The 19,910-nt window shown below is 51.6% G+C and overlaps 1 protein-coding gene across 1 annotated transcript in view; it reads right to left on the bottom strand.

The window, feature by feature from the left end:
* Positions 1-19,910, bottom strand: part of LOC119091775 (dynein intermediate chain CFAP94, axonemal) — a gene marked incomplete in the record, with an annotated part of 89,629 nt that overhangs the window by 12,358 nt on the left and 57,361 nt on the right. Inside the window, 7 exon segments of the mRNA XM_037214642.1 lie at positions 138-239; positions 664-882; positions 1,512-1,607; positions 3,567-3,716; positions 5,158-5,281; positions 15,311-15,473; positions 18,903-19,049. Coding sequence (XP_037070537.1) covers positions 138-239; positions 664-882; positions 1,512-1,607; positions 3,567-3,716; positions 5,158-5,281; positions 15,311-15,473; positions 18,903-19,049 — 1,001 coding nt within the window.

Genomic DNA, 19,910 nt, shown 5'->3' with positions numbered 1-19,910 from the left:
GGTAACGTCAGGCCGATGGTCGGGCACTCACCGGCATACCCTGGAGCCTCGGCGTCCGCCCACGCTTGGCTGGTCTTCAGGGACACAGACTGACGCCTGGCCAGCCGGCAACGTCGGCCCGACGGCCGGGTACTCACCGGCATGCCCGGAGCCTCGGCGTCCGCCCACGCTTGGCTGGTCTCCAGACACTCCACGATGGTGGTCTTGCGTGGTCGCACGAGCAGCAGCGCCGGGTTACCCTGTAGCACCGGACCAGGCCGTGGCAACATCGAGCACGGCCACGCGTGCGGCTACACAGGCCGCCAACTCCCCGACATGCAAGCCACTTCAGACTGCTTAGTGCTCAATCAGAAATGGCCAAAGTTTGTGCGAATTCAAGTTTGGGCTCAAGTCCCGTCTGAGCTCCATTTCCGTACGTCACGTAAATGTCTGGCTTCACAAATGAGCATTGTCGCATAGTCCTCTGCCCGGTAATGCATTCGATTTAACACGTCCATTTGACCACCACGTTACTTTGTGCGCTTATCGCTACAAGGTGACCCAAACCGGGCCTGAATACCAGGATCCCCCTGCATATTCCACTCTACCAACTCCGGTTTTCTGGCAGCTCATGGCCAGGCGCTACACGTCCGTTCGAACATCGACGGGCGGTGTCATGCACACCTGCAGCTGTTCGCTGAGCATCTCGCGGAACTGCAGCACCAGATTGTCGGCGCCTGCCAGCAGATTCCAGCGGCTGGAGCTGAAGCCGTAGGCGTTGCCGACCAGCGCCATGCACCAGTACAGGTGTTTCTCGCAGGGCTGGTGCTTCAGTGACGAGCCCTCGATGTACAGGTACGAGTCCTCCTCGGGGAACAGGTCCAGGCCGTGGCGCTGCATCACCTGGCCGACGACGCCAGGACACGTCACAGTGGCGGCCGCCGGCGCCGTGCTGGCGTCTCTTCAGTTCAGCGTCGTCAGGCCGCGGTCCCAGCCGCCCGCTGGGGTCGGGGTGTATTTGGTGGCAGCGCGCCGGTGCACTGCCGCCACCGCGGGGTGGACCAACACGGGCGCGTCGACACATCACCCCACAGCACGGCAGCCAACTGAATGCACTGGCACTGGTACGGCGCTGTCAGACAACGGACAGTGCGTACAGTGAGCTGGGACCGAATGGTAGTGGTACTGGCATCATGCCTCAGTAACAGCTGTGATGGACTGACGCTGACATCATCAGTTCCATTCCTTCGTGCCAGCGGCAGACGCTGCCCGAGCCAAGGCCAGATACAGACGCGTCGCTCTTCACGCTGGCTCGTATGATCCCCGCTCGTTTTTAGTTCTGTCGGCAACACAGCGGAGGGAAGCCTAACCAGTTGTCTTCGAGACACTTAAAGGTGAAACGCCAACCAGGACAAGCATGACCGTGTGTCGGCTGCGTTATGCCCATCACTTACGCATGGGGGTGTGTTATGATCATTGCGGACCCGTGGGAGTGTGTTATGACAGAACAATGACACTGGCATGGCACCAACCTGTTTTAGTTTTTCAGGTTTCATGGGCTGTTTGTAGAAGGCCTCCAGGCAGTCGCTAGAGCCGCCCGTCACCTGAATCAGACTGACCAGGTCGTCCTGGAAGACAGCCGCTGCATTCATTCTCCAGACGGAAAACATGTGACACCCGCAAAGAGTACACAAGCACCACGCGCAGTCAATCCCAGATGATTCCATATGCGTCAGTCACCATCCCGTCCGCCAAAATCCCCCAGTCCGGCCGGCCTGGTGCTTGCCGACTCTAAATCGGTCATATTTCTGTCTTATCAGGGTACAGCCGATCACTTTGCACACCTATATCGACTGGGGACGAGCGAGTGAACCGTACCGACAGGAATTACTGATGAGCAGACTAAAATATAAACATACACTATCATCCTGGCAGCCGCTACATTTGCAGCGAATAAAGTGGTAGACATCTGTTGTCATGGCAGTGCTCAACGCATGGCTCGTGACACGGTTTATGTATCATACAGTGTGCGACAGAATTCACTGTCGGCATCGACGTTGGAATGAAACCACAATTCCCTCGGTCAGAATCGGAGGCCATCCAAAATACTGCCCCGCCCTGGGTCAGGGCAGGATTCAGTGCAACGCCCTGAGAGTTTGAGGTCAGAATCGACGCCAACAGGAAAAATCAAGAAAATCATGGGTGCCAGGGCATCGAGGCACTCAAATCGCGTCACTCCATGTGCGAAGGAGCCCGGCGGCCCGAGCACCAGCCGAGCGGCGTACGACTCGACAATGCGACCGGCCGATAACCCGGTTTGGCCGCGAGCGCCGGCTGACATTTCACGGATGGACCGACTGCGGCCGAGCGCTGCTCCTGGCCGGCCCGCGCCTCCAACTCCTGGCGCGCCACCCGCCGCATCAAGACGCTCGGCGCTCATGCTGCAGTCAGTGTCAGTCGTCGATAGCGGAAGGCGGTGCTCCTGCTATACTTTTCGCGCTAGACGCCATGTGGAAACATCCTCCGCGCAGAGGTGGCGTCACAGACTTTGAGTTCGGGCAGGATTTCCCCACCCACCCCCCCCCCCCCCAAAAAAAAACAGAGCAGGAGTTTCCACCGGTCTGTTGGCTAAATGATGCCTCCTTACAGAAGGGCCTCCTGCGCAGTGCCGTATTTACTAGGAAGGACACCGAGAGCATGCGCCCCTTATCAGGATGCTATATGCATCATATCCAAGTAAATAAATGCTGACAGTTAACAAATACAAGATGAGGGCTTCTTATTAGGCAGCAAAGGGTCTAACCTAAAACAGGGCCTCCAAGGCCAGCCAAAGAGCTTCGCTATCACAAAACAGGGCGTCCTGATCCGAAACCGCAGCCATCTGGTTTGGCATTGGCTAACATATTCATAAAGGTGATCCCATGATCCAGAGCACGGGTCTGCCATCGTCGCGAAATATTTTCCAAGCCAATTCATTACTCTTCAGCTCAGTCATGGGAACCGCCTTAATCTTAATATTGGTACTCTACAGGTGGCTACAATGACTTAAATTGGGAAAAGGGCCGCCCCCAAAAACAGCGAAACACAGTCCTGCAACCCCGCGATCAATCTACCTATCAATCCGCGAATAAACCTCCAAGTCCAGCCTCATTTTGTGTGGCTGCGGACTTGAATAGAATGGGCCTAACAAAAGATCGTTTTCAACTCAAACGCGTACAAAGCTGACACATATCAGCCTAAATTGTTTGATATCATCCTCCTCGCTAGAATTGCATTATTCACGCTCGAATAACGCTGCAGACGTTTTGTTTCATAACACGTTCATTAAGGAAGGTACGTGTCACAAAGTGGTACTTATATCACGACAGCGTCTTACTCCATAGCATTACGGACCGAAACAAAGCGCAGAAGAGACGGCATTTCATGCATTCGGAAACTGTTAGGGTTAAAAAAACATTTGGGTTTGGAATTTTCTGTCGGTGTTTAGACTAGTGGGCCCACTTCCTTTAAAGCGTACGCACTGGCTGGCAGGCCAGTGGACGGGGCGGACCGCTGCGCCAACTGTTCGTACCGGGCCGTCGTCTTACCTGCACCAACAGGTGGACGGTGGCGACGGCCGCCGTGATGCTGAGCTCAGCTGAGGCGACGCCTGTTGGCGTGAAGGCCCAGCTCTGGTACGGCAGGTTCGAGAACCGATTCACCGCCAGCCCGAACAGTCCCAGACGGAGCGTGCGCGACTGAAGTCCAGACATCACCAGCTGACCGCTGACCATGAGCGATCGACACACGTGTACCTTCGGAGCAGCCCGAACAGTCCCAGACGGAGCGTGCGCGACTGAAGTCCAGACATCACCAGCTGACCGCTGACCATGAGCGGTCAACACACGCGTACCTTCGCGGCAGCCCGAACAGTCCCAGACGGAGCGTGCGCGACTGAAGGCCAGACGTTACCAGCTGACTGCTGACCATGAGCGATCGACACACGCGTACCTTCGCAGCAGCCCAGCCAGCTGCTGGCCGGGCACCATGGAGATGACAGCTGGCAAAGGACAGGCCGACACAAGGACCCACAGCAGCGGCGACGACTGAAACCTGACATAATGAGCTGCTGACGGGAGGCACACACGCACACACGCACCCACGCACACACACCCAGACACGCGCACACGCACGCACACACACATCCACATCCACATACATACGCCCGCGGCACTAATAAAACCCTAACATGTGCCTCATGATGGCGGCAAGACTGAGCTTTGCGTCGTTTTACACGCAGCGAGCAAACAGCTAAGCAGTGTGGTATAGCGCCACAATCATCATCGAGGCTTCTCTCCGTATTTCAATGGCAGGCTACCAAGCAGACTGAGCGGGATACTACGGGCCTTGAGCGTTCCACCTATAAGCCTGAGCAGGCCATGAGCCCTCGAGTTCATATCGCAGTCCCACTTCACAAAAACAAAAACAAAAACAATAAAACATCGAGAGGATATCGGTTTCATATTTTTTATGCTATAGTCACACAACACATCTGCAGATTCAAAAATAGGTGCATGGCTTCAGCCGTCAGGCTTAACATATGCATCCAATTGGATGCCTTGGGTTTTATTCACACCTATTAGTGGTGTTAAATGATAATCATTTCAAAGCTTTGTTTGAAGTAATGCAGATTTGAATCTGAATCTTGCGTCCAAAATGATCCATTGCGTCCAAAATGATTTGAATGATCCATTGTTCCTTCACTAACAAGGCCAATCGCACGAGGAGTGCACCGTAAGCCATATTGGCATCACGTACCGTTGTAATCATATTTGCTATAATGGGTTGGTAGAGTCTCATGTTCTGCCGGACACCTCGTCAATTGAAACGCGCATCACTTACACACATGATTACGGACGTAATATTGGTTTAGCCATGGCGCGGCATCTTGGTCAAATTCGACGCTAGAGTAGTGCACAAAGACAAAAAACAAAATAGCTAATGACCATGAAGAGCGCTGGCACCAGGTTCTGAGTGGCGCTGGCGCAGTCACCGGCTTCCAACGCACTAAACACAAGCTAGCATTTCCCGATGCTTATGAAATCCCGGCATCGCACCCCCAGCCACGGCAGGAGTTGGAATATGATACCACTGTACCTTTAGCTGAGACCTCAACCTAACAGAGAGGCTGCCACCAACCTGGAGGACGTACGTCTCCTCGTTGTACCTGGAGTCGTAGAATCCTTCTGTGCTCCAGAACGTGCGCTCGTCGTCCCAACGCACGAAAAATGGCGGCTCGAACCATAACGTTGTGTCGGGCAGACTGAGAACAGGAAAATGAGCTCCAACAGTACTGCACAGCCATCAAAGCAGAGAGACCGCAAAACGCTGCAAAGATCATTGGTTTGGGCGACTTCTGACCACGGCGTTGGTCCTTGGCTGGCCCCATTCACTTATCCCACAGTTTCTGACGGGAGACAGATTCGAACTGATCGCACCCCCAAGCTGTCGCAGCTTCAAATCAGCTTCACATATCATGTCCTCTACGTAACATCGACAAAGAGTACATATGAAGTATAAGAAACCGTGCGATAATGACCATATGACAGTATGCTCGACGGGACAGATCTCGATGATGCCCCGCTGAGAGGCGTGTGCACAGAAAGCGAAGGAGCGAAGGTCCACGGCCGGCACACACTTCACTTTCAGCCGTTCGCCGTCCGGCCTTTCCGGCGTGTCAGCACCTCGCTACAGGCTCAGGCACCCAGCTACACGGCCACCGTCGTGTGCCACGCACAAGTCACCCAACAAACCTGCTTACATGTTGATCAAGGCTTTTCAACAACATCAATGAACTTCCCAGCTGTCACGTCCTCACCCATTCAGCTCATCGGAGCCTGGCTCAGTGAGAGCACTCGCGATCAAATGCCACCGTGGCCACCGGTATGAACGCACGCGCCCGCAGGGACGGAGGCCATCACGGGCCAGGCAAGGTCACGGCTACGCATGCTAAATGGGCAAGACCACGGATAGAACGCTTTTCACACGGTTACGGACATGATCACGGATTCAACTTGTATCAAATACGAGTGGGGACACGGACGCCACCATTGCAAAATGCCCTGACGTTTTTAGCAGCAAAATTTGCCATGGTAGGACTGTAGTGGATACTGAAACCAGCAGTGCAGGACAAGGCAGACCAATGCACTAATAAAAGCCTTGCCATTTTACGCGTTCGATACAAGCATGCGTGATAAATGTTAAGGTAGGCAGCTAGGTAACATACCACAAGCACAGTGCACGGAGCACCCCTCCCCGTAACCCCGCATTTCGCCTTTATTCATCATTGATGGCTTATGACAGAAAGCTAAAATAGGCGTAATGCCTTCTCACTGAACTCCGCCTCCCCGCCCTCCCCCTACTCACCTGAAGCCATCAGCCATGTAACAGAAGGCGTCAAGACAGATCGCAATGTAATGAGCAGCCAATAATTCTGCTTTTTCAAAATTCTGACAAGCACGTGAGAAATGGGAGTTGATCTTCACAGTTCTCATGGTATACTAATCCGGCCCAGTGCACCTCTAAATACACAAAATGTGATCCGCAAAATCACAGCTGGTATTAAGCACGTATATCACAGGTTGTAATACCGACATATTTGCAAAAAAATTGACTAGCACCTTCCAATCAACCCCACAAAATACACATCCTGTAACATAGACCCTTTGCCAACATAATACGCAACACAATTACCAGCTAAGTACCAACAAAATTGAGACATTTTGTGACATGACCTAAGACATGCATACATATTTAGGTACAATCCAGTGAATCCTAGTAGCCTGTCGTTACCTGGGGTAACGCAATCAATAATATCGTCACAGATCACCACAGGAGCAAAGAAAGCTTACAAATGCGACGGAGTGAACGCTTCGAATTCGGCAATATTGCAAACACTGTTGATACTATCCAACACTACATGGCCATCGCCCGCTGGTACATATATGTGCTGCGACAGAGAACACAAACCAGAAACAGCTTGTGCAAGGTAAAGTAAAATTTTTCCACCAGAACTCCCACGTACTGCTGGTGTAGGCTTAGCACTAGATGTAAAAAGTCTTTTCTTTTTTTGCGTCACGCATCCGTGTTTTTTACAAGTGTTCGCGAGGACTGTTCGTGTCAATGGAATGCGCAGTATGGACCTGCGGATTAGGTTCCTGCCATTATGAAATGTTTTTAGACGTCTTCGCTCCCGTTTTCAAAATAGTGCAGAATCACACGGGTTCATATAGCTGCGAAATGACAACTTATTTGCTCGTGCTTAGTTGTATGTGAATCTGCGAAACAGGCGATGTGAATATGTACGTATAACAAGCACGTGAACGCGAAGTGTTCATATGCTTGGCCTACCCACGTGTTGCCAGGTTTGGGTGGCACCCTGTAACCTGTGGTGAATGATAAAGGCAGGCGTACCAGCTTATGCAATATGGATGACATGTTGATAGCGCATGATCTATCAAGGGCCGGTTTCCGCTGTTGCTGCGTCGTGTCATGTTTGGAGAGCTGCAGTCTATGCATAATTGTCAGCTGGTGGCACCTCACGCGAACTTGATCTTGGTGTAATTACGAACAGGTGAATCTCAGAATAACAGAACTTACATATGGACGCGTAATCTCTGAAATGCTCTTCTATGCATCCATCTGCTTTCGTCTAATTGAGGAGACGGCAAACGCCCCGCCATATGGGCGGGTGGGACCATCACTGCACAGGTGGTGGATGGGCACAGGTATGAACACCTAACAGGGGTAGGTTGGCTACGGGAATGACAACCTCACCCGTGTTGACCTGTACGCCGGACCCGGCTGACCCGGCAGTGACCCATTCGGGACCTGTGTGACCCGGCCAATCAATCTGAGAGCCGGGCGAGGCGCCAGCGGCGTCGGCGCGACCCCGGCCCGGCCCGGCCCGAGCATAACTCAGTCGGAGCTGCGGTCCGCCGGGAGCCGCCTGCCGCTGCGCCGCCGCCGCCGCCGCCGGCTGGCGTCGCGGCTGCCGGGCGACACCGGCCGTCGGCTGGAGTCGCTCCAGTGACAGCCACTCGGGCAGGGTGGACGGCACGGAGCTTGAGGCCATGTATAAACGAGTCTGGCGCGCTTCAAGTATAATAAAGTTTGGCTCATCGAATACCAACACACACTTTTCCGAACTAATGGTGGCAGTTGGTGGTCATTAGGTCATCTTTTTTGTCATAACACCTCACCTTTGTCACATCATCGGCATCATCTCATCCCATTTACCATACTCACCTTTACGATCACAAACTTTTGCACGCTGACTTGCCTAAAGCTACGCAGATTACTTAACATACAGCTGGGTCATTTTTTTCCTCAAATCCAAAACCTCGTGACGTTTACTCGGATCAGCGCACGGTTTCCAGCTAGCAGCTGAACGATCGGCGAGCCGTTCGTGGGGAGGTTGGAGAGTTGTTGAAAACGACAAGCGCACATATTCGTACCATGCACTAAAAGGGCGTAAATTTACTCCGTCAACCATTCGGATACAATTCGAGATTCCAACAAGTGCTTAATTGATTATAACCCGTTCTGTTTTGTCACGCGCCCGGATGGCCGGTTGGATACCCTTCGCTCGGGTGGGGTGGGGGTCAATTTGACCCCGCTGAGACCTCCGGAACTAAGAAGGCTAGAAATACCAAATTTACAGCGTGTATTGGTCTATGTGAACTAGCTTAGGTCAAAGCTTGGGGCTCCTAGGTCATGACCTTCGGGTCAAATGAGGTCAAACAACGTCAAACCCCTAGTTTCAAAAAAGTTAGTTCCCCAAAATGTTTCCGGACGCTAGATACCTATTCTAAGCAAAAGGTTGCATGTTCATTTAAAGTCGGTGACCTTGGTTGGCCTTTCGAAGCTCATGGTGATCGAAATCATATAAGACAGCCTTGAGTTTTGCATGTGGATAAGCCGCAAACATTACGCAATACAGTATGTTCCCAAAACGACATGTTGTCCCGTGTCATCTAGGGTCAATGACCTATAATGATCTCTGAGAAGTCCTTGGAACATGTCTAATGCAGTTGCTGGTATCAAGTAATTCAGTGAGCCTTAGAGTAATAAAACAGGCTGGTTTTGACCTTGGTCTGACCGTCATACCTGACCCTTGGTCACTGGAATTAGGCATTCAATTGTTGAGTTGCCTAAGAAAGCATATCAAATATTTATGGCTTCACCTAACACTCTGTTGTTCCATCAGATTGAACGATTCCCTAGAAATCCGCATCGCTAAATCCATGGCCTGCCTTTGACCTGCCATAGGTCAGCGACATCACAAGGTATGCCTAGTTCTTTTTGTTACCACACGGTCCGCTATTCAATTGTTTACAGGTATGCAAAATTGTGCGCGGCGTAGCCGCGTCATTCGGAAACCATCCTGAGAAAACCTGGGAAGGGGGAGGGGGTCAATTTGACCTTCCCACCCAGGCGCGTGTTATTTATCTTTAAATTAGCGCGTGATGTTTTACGTATGGTGAAAACATGTACAGCCCAACTTTAACTCTGACCTAAAAATTGACATTTGCAACCGAGAAAATCCTGTAAGGAGTGAAAAACGTCACCGTCACAGGCCATGTCAAATCTTGGGTGCTTACCAATATCTTGGAATTTTTGTTTTATGTCTGGAATTTTCGTATCATATCGATGAATCTGACTAAGTGTAAAACATGGGGTACCGAGAGATGGGTCATTCTGTACTTCAAATCCTGAAGTAAAACCAAGTCTGGTGCTTTACATTAGCAATTAGCCAACAGTTCATTACAAATTTGTTGGCCGGCTACTCACCGGTGCCGGGCTGGCTAGTCGTCAACTCAAAAACCGGCCAGCCGCAACCAAAGTTGACCAATAGACGATCCTATGAAAACATGTCTGTTCACTGCGCACCGTCAGCAGCAATGTATGCGCGAGCAAAGCACAAACATCGCCTACGCAATACTGCTGTTACCAACTTGATCGATGCCGATTAACACTGGCGCATTACACCGGCCTCCTCATGCCGTCTTCACGTGACAGTATCAATCAATCTTGATGGCTCACGCCAGCGTTTTTCCATTGCCACGTGTTATCAGACCATGAACTAATTCGAATCCTCTCGCATTGAAAACATAATAAAAGGAAATGTGAAATTACTCATCAGACATGACATGCGCTGGCCAAATACACACTATACATACGATGTATACATATATATATATATATATATATATATGTATATGTATACATATATATATATATATATATATATATATATATATATATATATATATATATATTGTCCGCCGCGCCGGCGCTGCATACCGGGTCTCAAGCAGAGGGAAATCTTCCGGATGGTCGGCTACCTCCAGCGCGTAGTCGATAGGCTCCGGCTCCGGCAACGGTTCCTGCTCTGACTTGAGCGGAGGCTCCTGCGGCGGCTCGGCCTCCGGCTCGGCCTCGGCCAGGTCGCCGTCGCCTGCTATGCGCACGCGGGACCGGCGCGCCACTGAGCTGGCCGAGCGCATGGCTGAGCGAGCCGAGGTGACCGAGGCGGCCGGGTGCGGCGGCTCCGGCGGATCCGTCGCCGGCTCCGGTGGCTCCGGCACCGGTCCCGGCTCCGGCACCGGCTCACCGGCGTCCACCGACGGCGCCGAGCCGCGACTCTGCGAGCCCATCACCGAGGAGCTCGTGTCGACAGGCTGGGAACTGACCTCGCTGCAGAGGACGGGGTAGAGAAAGGATTACAGGAAGGTGAGGACGACCGAGGAGGGGCTGGTTGGTGACCAATCTCTTCGCGAAGGACAGGACGGACAGGTTTACGTGACATGTACAGACAGAGGATCACAGGGGGAGGGGGGGGGGGGGGGGCTAACTGGGAGCAGACATTGTGAACCAAACAGGATAGTTTACCTGTACGCAAAAGGCACAGCAACGATATTGATAATATATAAAGTATTGCATAAGGCTTCATAGCAGCTTTTGAGAGGCATGGATGTCGCCGAAATCAGCTCTACACATACAGCTGAGCTACTGCTGTTTGGTCACACCTCCGCCTTTAGCAGATATAGTTTTAAGGCACACACACCTTGATTACATTTGTTGTTTCCACTGGCCGGCCAGCAACGAGAGCTTATACTTTTATCAGACTTGAGTTTGATTCAGTTCCATAAAAATCGAATTATTCTGGCTTAACATCATTTGGAACCGAATGATGACTTAAATGAAACTCTGCTTTCAAATATGAATTGAGACTGGCAGGTGATTCAAGTAAACTGGCATGGCAGGTTATGACTATGCTTCTGAATCAAGGCCCATTAGGAGTGAAGTCTTCATTTCAATAAGCGTGATTTGAATTAAATGTCATGCTCCCAGTACTATCCGTTACAATGTCGCAACATGATCAGACCCAATGGTTATGCAATTAGGTTGACATATGCCATCCACTTTCCTCGAAATACCAGGCTTGTCCATGACCTGGGACTATCTCTGAAATCTCATTTTGCTCGCATTAAACGCCTTACCCTGCGCACCTATATCAGCTGATAAGCATTTGTTGTCTTGCTTTACATGGTAGGTTTCCATTAAAACCAACCATTTTCTAAAATCAATTTCAGTAAATGTTCTCATTCGTTATCGTTATTTGTCATCAGACACCAAAACCACCGTTCTCCGCATCTTTAGCAGAACTTATGACCTGATGCTGATACCGAGTTGATTCAATAATATCAATGAAACAATTCAAGCTAAAAGATGCGAACCACATCCGGTTCACCGTGACGCCAAAAGCCAATAATTTGCGTCATCTTTGAATCTTTCAAAAAAACTTGGTTGCATTCCTTGGGAAAACTTGGATCAAACCAAGTACAAGTCTGAATCTCACCGGGAAATTTTCCCCAAGACCATACAACCTGCTATGCCGCGTTGGGATGCCAACGGAGCAGTGCAGTTTGATGAATGCCTAATTTCAGCGTATTTTCTGACTTGAACCCAACTTGGGCACGACAAACACAATTTAATGGTCAACAAAATGGCCACCATCATACAACGTACGCCCCAGGCAGCAATACCTCCATTGCATTATCCAGGAATGTTGCCAGCCCGTTTGCCGCGTTTGAATTCTTTCGTCAAGAATCTCCATAACACGGTGCCCAATAAGGAATGCAACCACAACGCGCGATGTTGGGCTGGAGCGACGCGCCATTAAAGCTACAACAATGAGCGCTTACGATGGGAGCATATCACTGAAGAAAAAAATCTGATCAGCGGATGCTCATTCCATAGTTCGTGCTCAGTCGATAAACTGTTCCGCTTTAAAGTCAAACCAACGCTCTCTCTCCTTCACTCTAGACTTCTTCTATCCACGGGGCTTTCAAGTGCGCCTCCTGGCTGTAGTTAGTTGTCTCTGAGCCACACACAGCCACAGAAGTGCTCCTGCGGCTGACAAGCAATAGCCAGTCTGCACAGCCAAGCGTCTGAAATTCCGACACCCACGCAGAGGCAAACATCCGGATGCGTCCTCGCTTGGAAATGGTGAAAAAACCTTGACTTGGCCTAATCGCACAGCAGTTCCTGCGGTGGTTTTTTATGGCTGCCTGTGACTCAACACGGGCCGGCGCTCAGCAGCAAGCACCCTGCTGTGCCCCGTACCCACCGATGCTTCGCGGCGTGCCGTCTGGCGGTCAACTACTCATTTGGACGTGTACCCGGGCGCGACAACAAACACGCTCACTCTACGCAGCTCGGTAAAAACCGGGGTTCTCACCTTGCAGGAGGGTACCCAACTCTACGCTACTTAATAGACGCACATAGCACAAGCCTCAACGGGTCCCAGGCATGTGTCAGCGGCGGGCCGTTTGCCGCCGCTGGAGGTTATGTGCAGCTACTACTACTCGGTCGTTCAGTGTGGCACTTCGGGCGGGCAAACAACGACGGGCCCGCCCGCCTACTTTCTTTCACTGCGGCACACACACAACACCTTCACTGCAGCAAGAACCGAGCTGGTTAAGCTATCACCAAACCACACACCAATTGACTGCGGAAAATTGACTGCGTATGATGGGGGCTTGGAAGTCTGTCATGACAAGAAAAGTTTAAGAACATTCCTGTCAAAAAGTCCCAACAAAATTCCGGTTGCTCCCGCTGCATATATCATTCTAAAACTGTTATTTGAATAGAGATGAGCAGGGCACGCTCGGGACCTCACACCATACGTTTCATGACATTTTGCTAGGATGTAGCGGCCGGCGCGTGACCTACGCGCAGTCGATTCGCTCTAAACATACACAGCAATCAACTAATCTTTCCACACGCGTCGCTGAAAGAAATTGTGAGCTGTAAACTAGCATGCATCTGTTTTTGACGGAAGGCAGGCGACACTCATTTTGTGCATCCGTCCTGTTATATCATTATCATACAAGTGCACTGCAGCTGGAACAAAAATGTGCCAAATCACTGAATCGTTCAGTGTGCCTGAGAAAATACAGAATCAACAAACACCACGGCGCATAATCAATAAGACATCGGCACTTAGGAAACGGTCTTCAACGGTGACAACAACATAACATGGAATTAGACCCCAAAAAGGTCTGTCATGTTATTAAATGCCCGCAGGCGTTTGAGACCACCTCGGACGATCCGAATGACCGAATTATACTGCACGCCTTTGTTCATTGCATAGTGAATGAGCGAGCAGTTCACGAACCACGTCACACAGATAAGATCACGTCCCATAATACCTGACTTGCTAGTTTGCTCGAAAGTCGATTTTCACGATCGCAAAAACATACTGCACCGAACAATGGTTCGACAGATTCGTCGGGAGGTTACATCGTCGGGTGATTGTGAAGTCCTTAAGCTATGTCGAGCCTCACAAAATTCAGTTAGTTACGTCTGCTACTTAAAATGGATATACAAAATTACATTCGACGTCGAGGATGTTAATTTATGTTGCAAACGCACAGGCCATTTTGTTCCATCTGACGCGGAAAACCGCCGGATGTTTAAGGCAAGCTGCTCGTGCACGCCCCAATGCGGAATGGACTACCTTACTTGTATTCTTAGGTGATATACATAAGACGATATATCTTAGGTACACTACTTAGGCGATAAACATAAGTCACGGTGCAATGCAACGATTATATTAAGCTTTTGCTCAATATGTAACGGATCCATCTGAGAGAAATACGGAGAAGCACTGCACCTGAGATAAATAAATGGAAAAATGAAATAACCAACTACGTTTGATCTGTGAGGTGCACAGATCCGTACGCCAATCAGAAACATTACATATATAAACCACGGCAAAAGCGTCCCTCACCGGACTTGGCCGTTCAAGGCCAAATCGCTGAGACTTCAAGCTCACCGGCTGGTTTATGTAAATCGCACGGCTGTAGTGACATTATTAGCGTTCAGGACCTCTCGCCCGGCTAGAGGAACAGAGGCGCTAACCCCTCGAGCAAAACGCCTCATAAAGACGCTTACGACCGGGTTCAAAACGGATACTTTCCGCATGTGAAGAGATGCAATAATTGCTGCACTTTGGAAACTAGGTGAGTACGATTTTGGGTAAGACACATGAGTGTACACTGCAAAAATGCTGTCTAACCGGATTTATAAAAGCACTACGAAAATAAACCCACAGACTGATGAAGTTAATGGACTCGGAATGAGGACTTTATGGGTCAGACACGAATTGGGTGTCGGACCCGAACTTGGAATTTGTCCCCAATGATTCGGACTCGGTACCCAAAGACACGAACTACAACATGAGCTTTGTGACGGCCGGACTCGAGTCATGTGATGTGCCCTTGGAGGACTCTGTGCTTGGACTAAGGCTCAAGGCTGTACAACCTGCATTCTGGCTCCAATTTGGAACAGGTATCCATATGCCTGGTTGACCACTAACACTACCGAAGGCGTTTTTTCTCTCCTTTCCGTAGATAAAGTGAGAATCAGAGGTTTCATTCCCAGCTCCACGTCCCCTCGAAGCACATTGCTAGTGTTTTAAAAAAGTCTCCGAACCACATTAGTCCATGCAAGGACAGTGCCTACATCTTGCCTACCGTTTTGGAAATGCTTTTCAGTTGGTGAGAATCATAACGCTCAGCAGAAAATCTCTTTCAGCGTATTCAACCGGAAATACGTCTGTCGGCTTTCTTCCATAATCGACTGAACTCTTTCCCATGCTCCCCGTTCGAAGCTCTGTCAAAACACCGCCGCCATTGTAGGTATGCCACGCGCGCTTTGCGGCATTCCAACGCGCCCAGCGCGTTAGTGGGTAGCGTACGTGGATCCCGCGCGCCTTGCTTACTCGACACTGACGGCTATCAACTTTTGCAGCTCGGCCTCCTGCTGCCGGATCTCGCGCTCGATCTGCTCCGGCTCCCGGCGCCGGTTGGCCTGACTCTCCGGCGGCGGCGGCGGCTGGTAGTCGGCCCGGAACGCGTACCGTCGCACCGTCTGAGGCTCGTCAACTGTGGCACGCACACGCACACCGGTGGAGGTAGGCACAGACACACGCACACCGGCGGCGGTAGGCACATGCACAACGGCGGCGGCGGGCACGTACACAACGGCGGCGGTGGGCACACACACGCACGCACGCACACACACACACACACACACACACACACACACACACACACACACACACACACACACACACACACACACACACACACACACACGCACGCAGGCACGCACGCACGCACGCACGCACGCACGCACGCACGCACGCACACACACACACACACAACGGCGGCGGTGGGCCTACACGCACACAGTGGCGGTGGTCACACACACCGACGGCGGGCACACAGAACAGCGGTGGGTACACGTGGCGGCGGTGGGTACACACAACGGCGGCGGCGTGCGCACAGTCGGCTGCGAGGCGCCCGACCGCAAATCAGGCCATTCACCGTCCAACGCGGCATACGACACACACTTTTCTGCGCCATACCACGGCCCAGGGGTGCAACGCGCAGCGCATCTTAAAAGAGCCAGTCTGCCACATCAGACGCGTGACACTGGTAACTACACCGCAAATGGGCGGTGCGACGGACGCTTCGGGGAAGTCTCACCGATGGGCTCTAGTTAAAGGTAGCATGCCACCTTTTGTGACTTTTCACTTATTGCTAGGCCAAATATGTCTGATCTTATCGGCAATACCCGTTTTCTCGAAGTCCATCTAAATAGCTCATGATTTGTATTCGGAGTAGCCGCTGCTGCGGGAGAAATCCCATTCGTCTTCCTGCTCAACACTATGAGGGTAGTACATTTTATTGTAATGGTTTTTCCAACGAATATCTTCAGTAATATTAGAGTAATATTTGTAAAAATGATTGTGTAATACATCCTACGAAAGCTTCAAACAGCCTGTTAAGATATAGATGTACGCAAGCATCACGTCATACATAACGTATGCCTTCAATTCAACAAAGTGTTATACTATGGCTTTGATTTATCCCCTGTGGCGTTTACCACAATGACTGTTTTCGGAGCGCCCTTGGTTCAAACTTCAACCAATGCGATGCTCGGTAACTGGCCCTTGCCGCCTGCTGTGCCAATCACAAACGTTCACTTGTGCTGACGTCACACCAGTAGAGGCGTCACTTCGAAGCCCGCAGGTCCGCAATGTGCGGATATAACAACTGAAAAGTGATACCCCTAACCCGTAACAGCTGACAAACGAACTCAGCAGATTCTGCCGTCTTCATGACGACGGCGGTCGCGACACCTGCAGTTGTCGCGGACTCGAAATGCACTCTGGGGCTGCCAAGAAACGAATAAGTATAGCGTTGTTACAAAGCGTTGGCAGCGTAATTTGGACTTTGAAATGATCAAACTCATATCCTCATTACAGCTTGATAGTGCTGCAGTCATTACCCAGTGATATTATGCGACGTAACTGGTCTTCAGGCCCCACCAGAGTATGCTTTTGAAATGTGTCCCAAAGGTGAGAAACTCCCTTCAACACCTTCAGAGACAGGCACCGCACGAGTAGAACGAACTGACGCTGACAGCTGGGCCGTACGAGACCGGCGACATCCTTGTGGAACAAACTCCCTGTACAGACCAATCTCAGGCTCAGGGAAAGTACCTAACGTACGCTGGCCACGCGCTCCTACTGTGTGCTCCCACGCATGCGAACTCCTCTCGCTGCGACAGCATCGACTTCAAGTTCCCTGCTCGTCATGGTTCCAATTCCTCCTAGTCGTGGAAAGGCGAACGGCAACACTCGACCGGAGAACGATGATCGGCGGCGGGTAGTCTCCAAAACTGCACAGCGCCATTCATTCGTCCATGCCATTGTCATATTCGTTAGTCGTGATTGGACACTCCGCAGTTTTTGTTATTCGTCATATCACCGCCATACCAAGGAACATTTAGCTGATTTGTTGACACGCATGGCCACCCGACCTGGCCTGCGGTGCGGAGTTTGAAGCCTGAGCGCCGCAGGCGCCAAAGCTGGCCAAACACCACCCACCCACCCCCGAATTAGATGAGCTTTGATTTTGTGATGAAAGCTGGATGTGTCCGTGGACTTTGTTCGCCCACGTTCTCAACGGCAGGGATTACCGGTGTAAAACTCTCCGGTGGGCCCCGCATCAGGCCGACGCGCACCGTTTTAGCCGGCGTGCGGAGCGCTGGCCGCCAGACGGATGCGGACACGGCGGCTGCACCGCTGCCGGCGCTGACGCCAGCCTCGCAACCGGCCAACGCCACCCGCCGCCGCCGGCAGGCCGGCAAAACGGCGTGCGCCGCAGCGCGTGGCCCCGCCATTCCAACTGCGCCAGTTGCCCAGTTGCCCGGGCATGAAACACAGATCGCCAGTCGGGGCTCACCCAATGCCGCCGAAGCTCGCCCAAAAATGCACTGCGAATCGCTCTGTCCACACAGCTTGATCCACTTTTCCGAAACCTATCGTAAGCGCATGGTGGCATCTATTCTATTTCTCTCAGGCATACCAGAATGGGGAGCTCCAGTTGGTTGCAGCGCAGAATAGTTTGTAAATCATAGTGATATTGTGGCTTAGCATGCCGCACGCAAGTGACCATGTTGCAAGTATCGGGATGTACAGCAAACATCCTTGTGCGGTAGCTTTGTGCGTTTACAGTTGCCGTTCATCTGCCGTCACACGACGCCGCCGCACAGCAGCATTATCCTCGCCATAGGCGATCCACCTGCTGATGATCAGTTATTGTGCCTGCTATTGCATGGATCCAGGACGACCCGATTCTTAGATGTGCGGGTATTTTGCCCGCAGAGCCGAAAAGTAAGAGGCACAAAAAGTACGGCGCATGTTTTGCGGTGTGCTCCGAACGGACAGGAGCAAAACACGATAACTAGCTTTCCATATTAATGGGCGCCGTTTATGCCTCAGCGAAATGCGGCCACCTTTGTTCAGGAAAATTACAGCTGGCACCATTTCAAATTTTCACGGTATGCACAAGCGTACCATAAACCACAGCTCCACTGACACCTGATCACCGATGCGAAAACATAGTTTGAAAACTTAATGCGGACAAAGTTTTATCACCACCTCCGGACACAATCTTCATCTATTGCCAGGGGCTACTATTTATTCTACGGTAATTCTGCATGGTTTAGTCCTTACTGCACAAATAGGCTGAACATAGCAGGAAAACACCACAAAATGATACTTGGAATTATGATGGTTCAAAGGGCTCCGGCCGATGACAAAGCGCGACGGCTGTAGCCTTTCGATTCAAGGGTACTTAAAGGGTAAGGGCACTTGTGGTTTAAAAGCTTCCACCCGGTATCGTGTTCTCCTCGCTCCCTGCAGCGCATGTAGGTGAAAAGCAGGTGGCCAGCCCAACCATCTCCTCCCCGGTGGCCGGGCTCGTTCCCACGTGGCGTCAATGTCCGCTCCGCTGGCTTACTCGCACGCAGGGTCCAGTCGCCGACCACCTTGGGCTGCGGCGGAATGTCTAGCAGATCGAAGTGGATCAGTCCGCCGATGACACGGTATCGCCGCAGGTTCACCTCCTCCTTATCGGTCACCATCAGCAGAGAGGCCACCTTTACAACTGAAATGAGCCACGGCGATGTAGAACGAGCCGACTGAGCCACCCGCGATCTTGGCTTCCGGTGGTAGTGACGTCACCGACAATACACATGCCAAGAGTGGAATATCATCAGTCTCGGGCAATTGGTACGTGGGAGAACCATCGGCCCCGCCGCTGACCAGCACAGCTCGAGTAGCGCGAGAATTCTGCACCGAACGGTCAAAAATAATCGACGGGCACTGACGATGATATCCTGTCTTTTTAGGCATATGAGTGCCGAGCTGATACGGATTGAACCGACTGTCGTTGGCCGGGACCCAGCGCGGCGCCGTCCTCACAGCGCAACAGAGCGGCGGCGCCTGCTGCCATCGGCCATGCCGGCCAAGGTCAGACCGTATCGGTCGGGTCAGGGGTCACGAGTGGTGGCCGGTAACAATGCCGAAGTCCGAGACAACACTGAACTGGAAGGCGTGGCGCGCTATCGCGGCCAGTCAGGTGACCACAAACGCTGCAGACACAACACGCGAGGCCCACTCCGACACCGTGGGACGCTCCAGCGGCCCCGCAGGTCGGCAGTAGCCGAGTTCGAGGGCAGAGCGACACTCCCCGCACCGCGTGATCTCGGAATTTATCGCTCCGCGGCAGGCGCGGTTTGTCAAAACCTGACAGTCACTGGAGGTGACTTAACTGAAGGGCTAATATATTTGCGGTGCACTACCCAATGGAGCTTCCAACGCCGTAAGATCGCGCAACTGAAGAGCTAAACCACCTCAAAAGAACAGTTCCGAAATGTTAACCAACAAATGTTGCGTTAAGAAGCTAACTTGACGACAAAATGGGTGCTCACAAATGCACAATGCAGCATGAGTTAATTGCATAACT

This window comes from Pollicipes pollicipes, unplaced genomic scaffold, assembly GCF_011947565.3.
Source record: "Pollicipes pollicipes isolate AB1234 unplaced genomic scaffold, Ppol_2.1 Scaffold_3447;HRSCAF=4054_pilon_pilon_pilon, whole genome shotgun sequence".
Classification (NCBI taxonomy): domain Eukaryota; kingdom Metazoa; phylum Arthropoda; class Thecostraca; order Pollicipedomorpha; family Pollicipedidae; genus Pollicipes; species Pollicipes pollicipes.
Note: the sequence above shows the minus strand (reverse complement) of the source record. Positions and strands in the feature narration are given on the sequence as shown.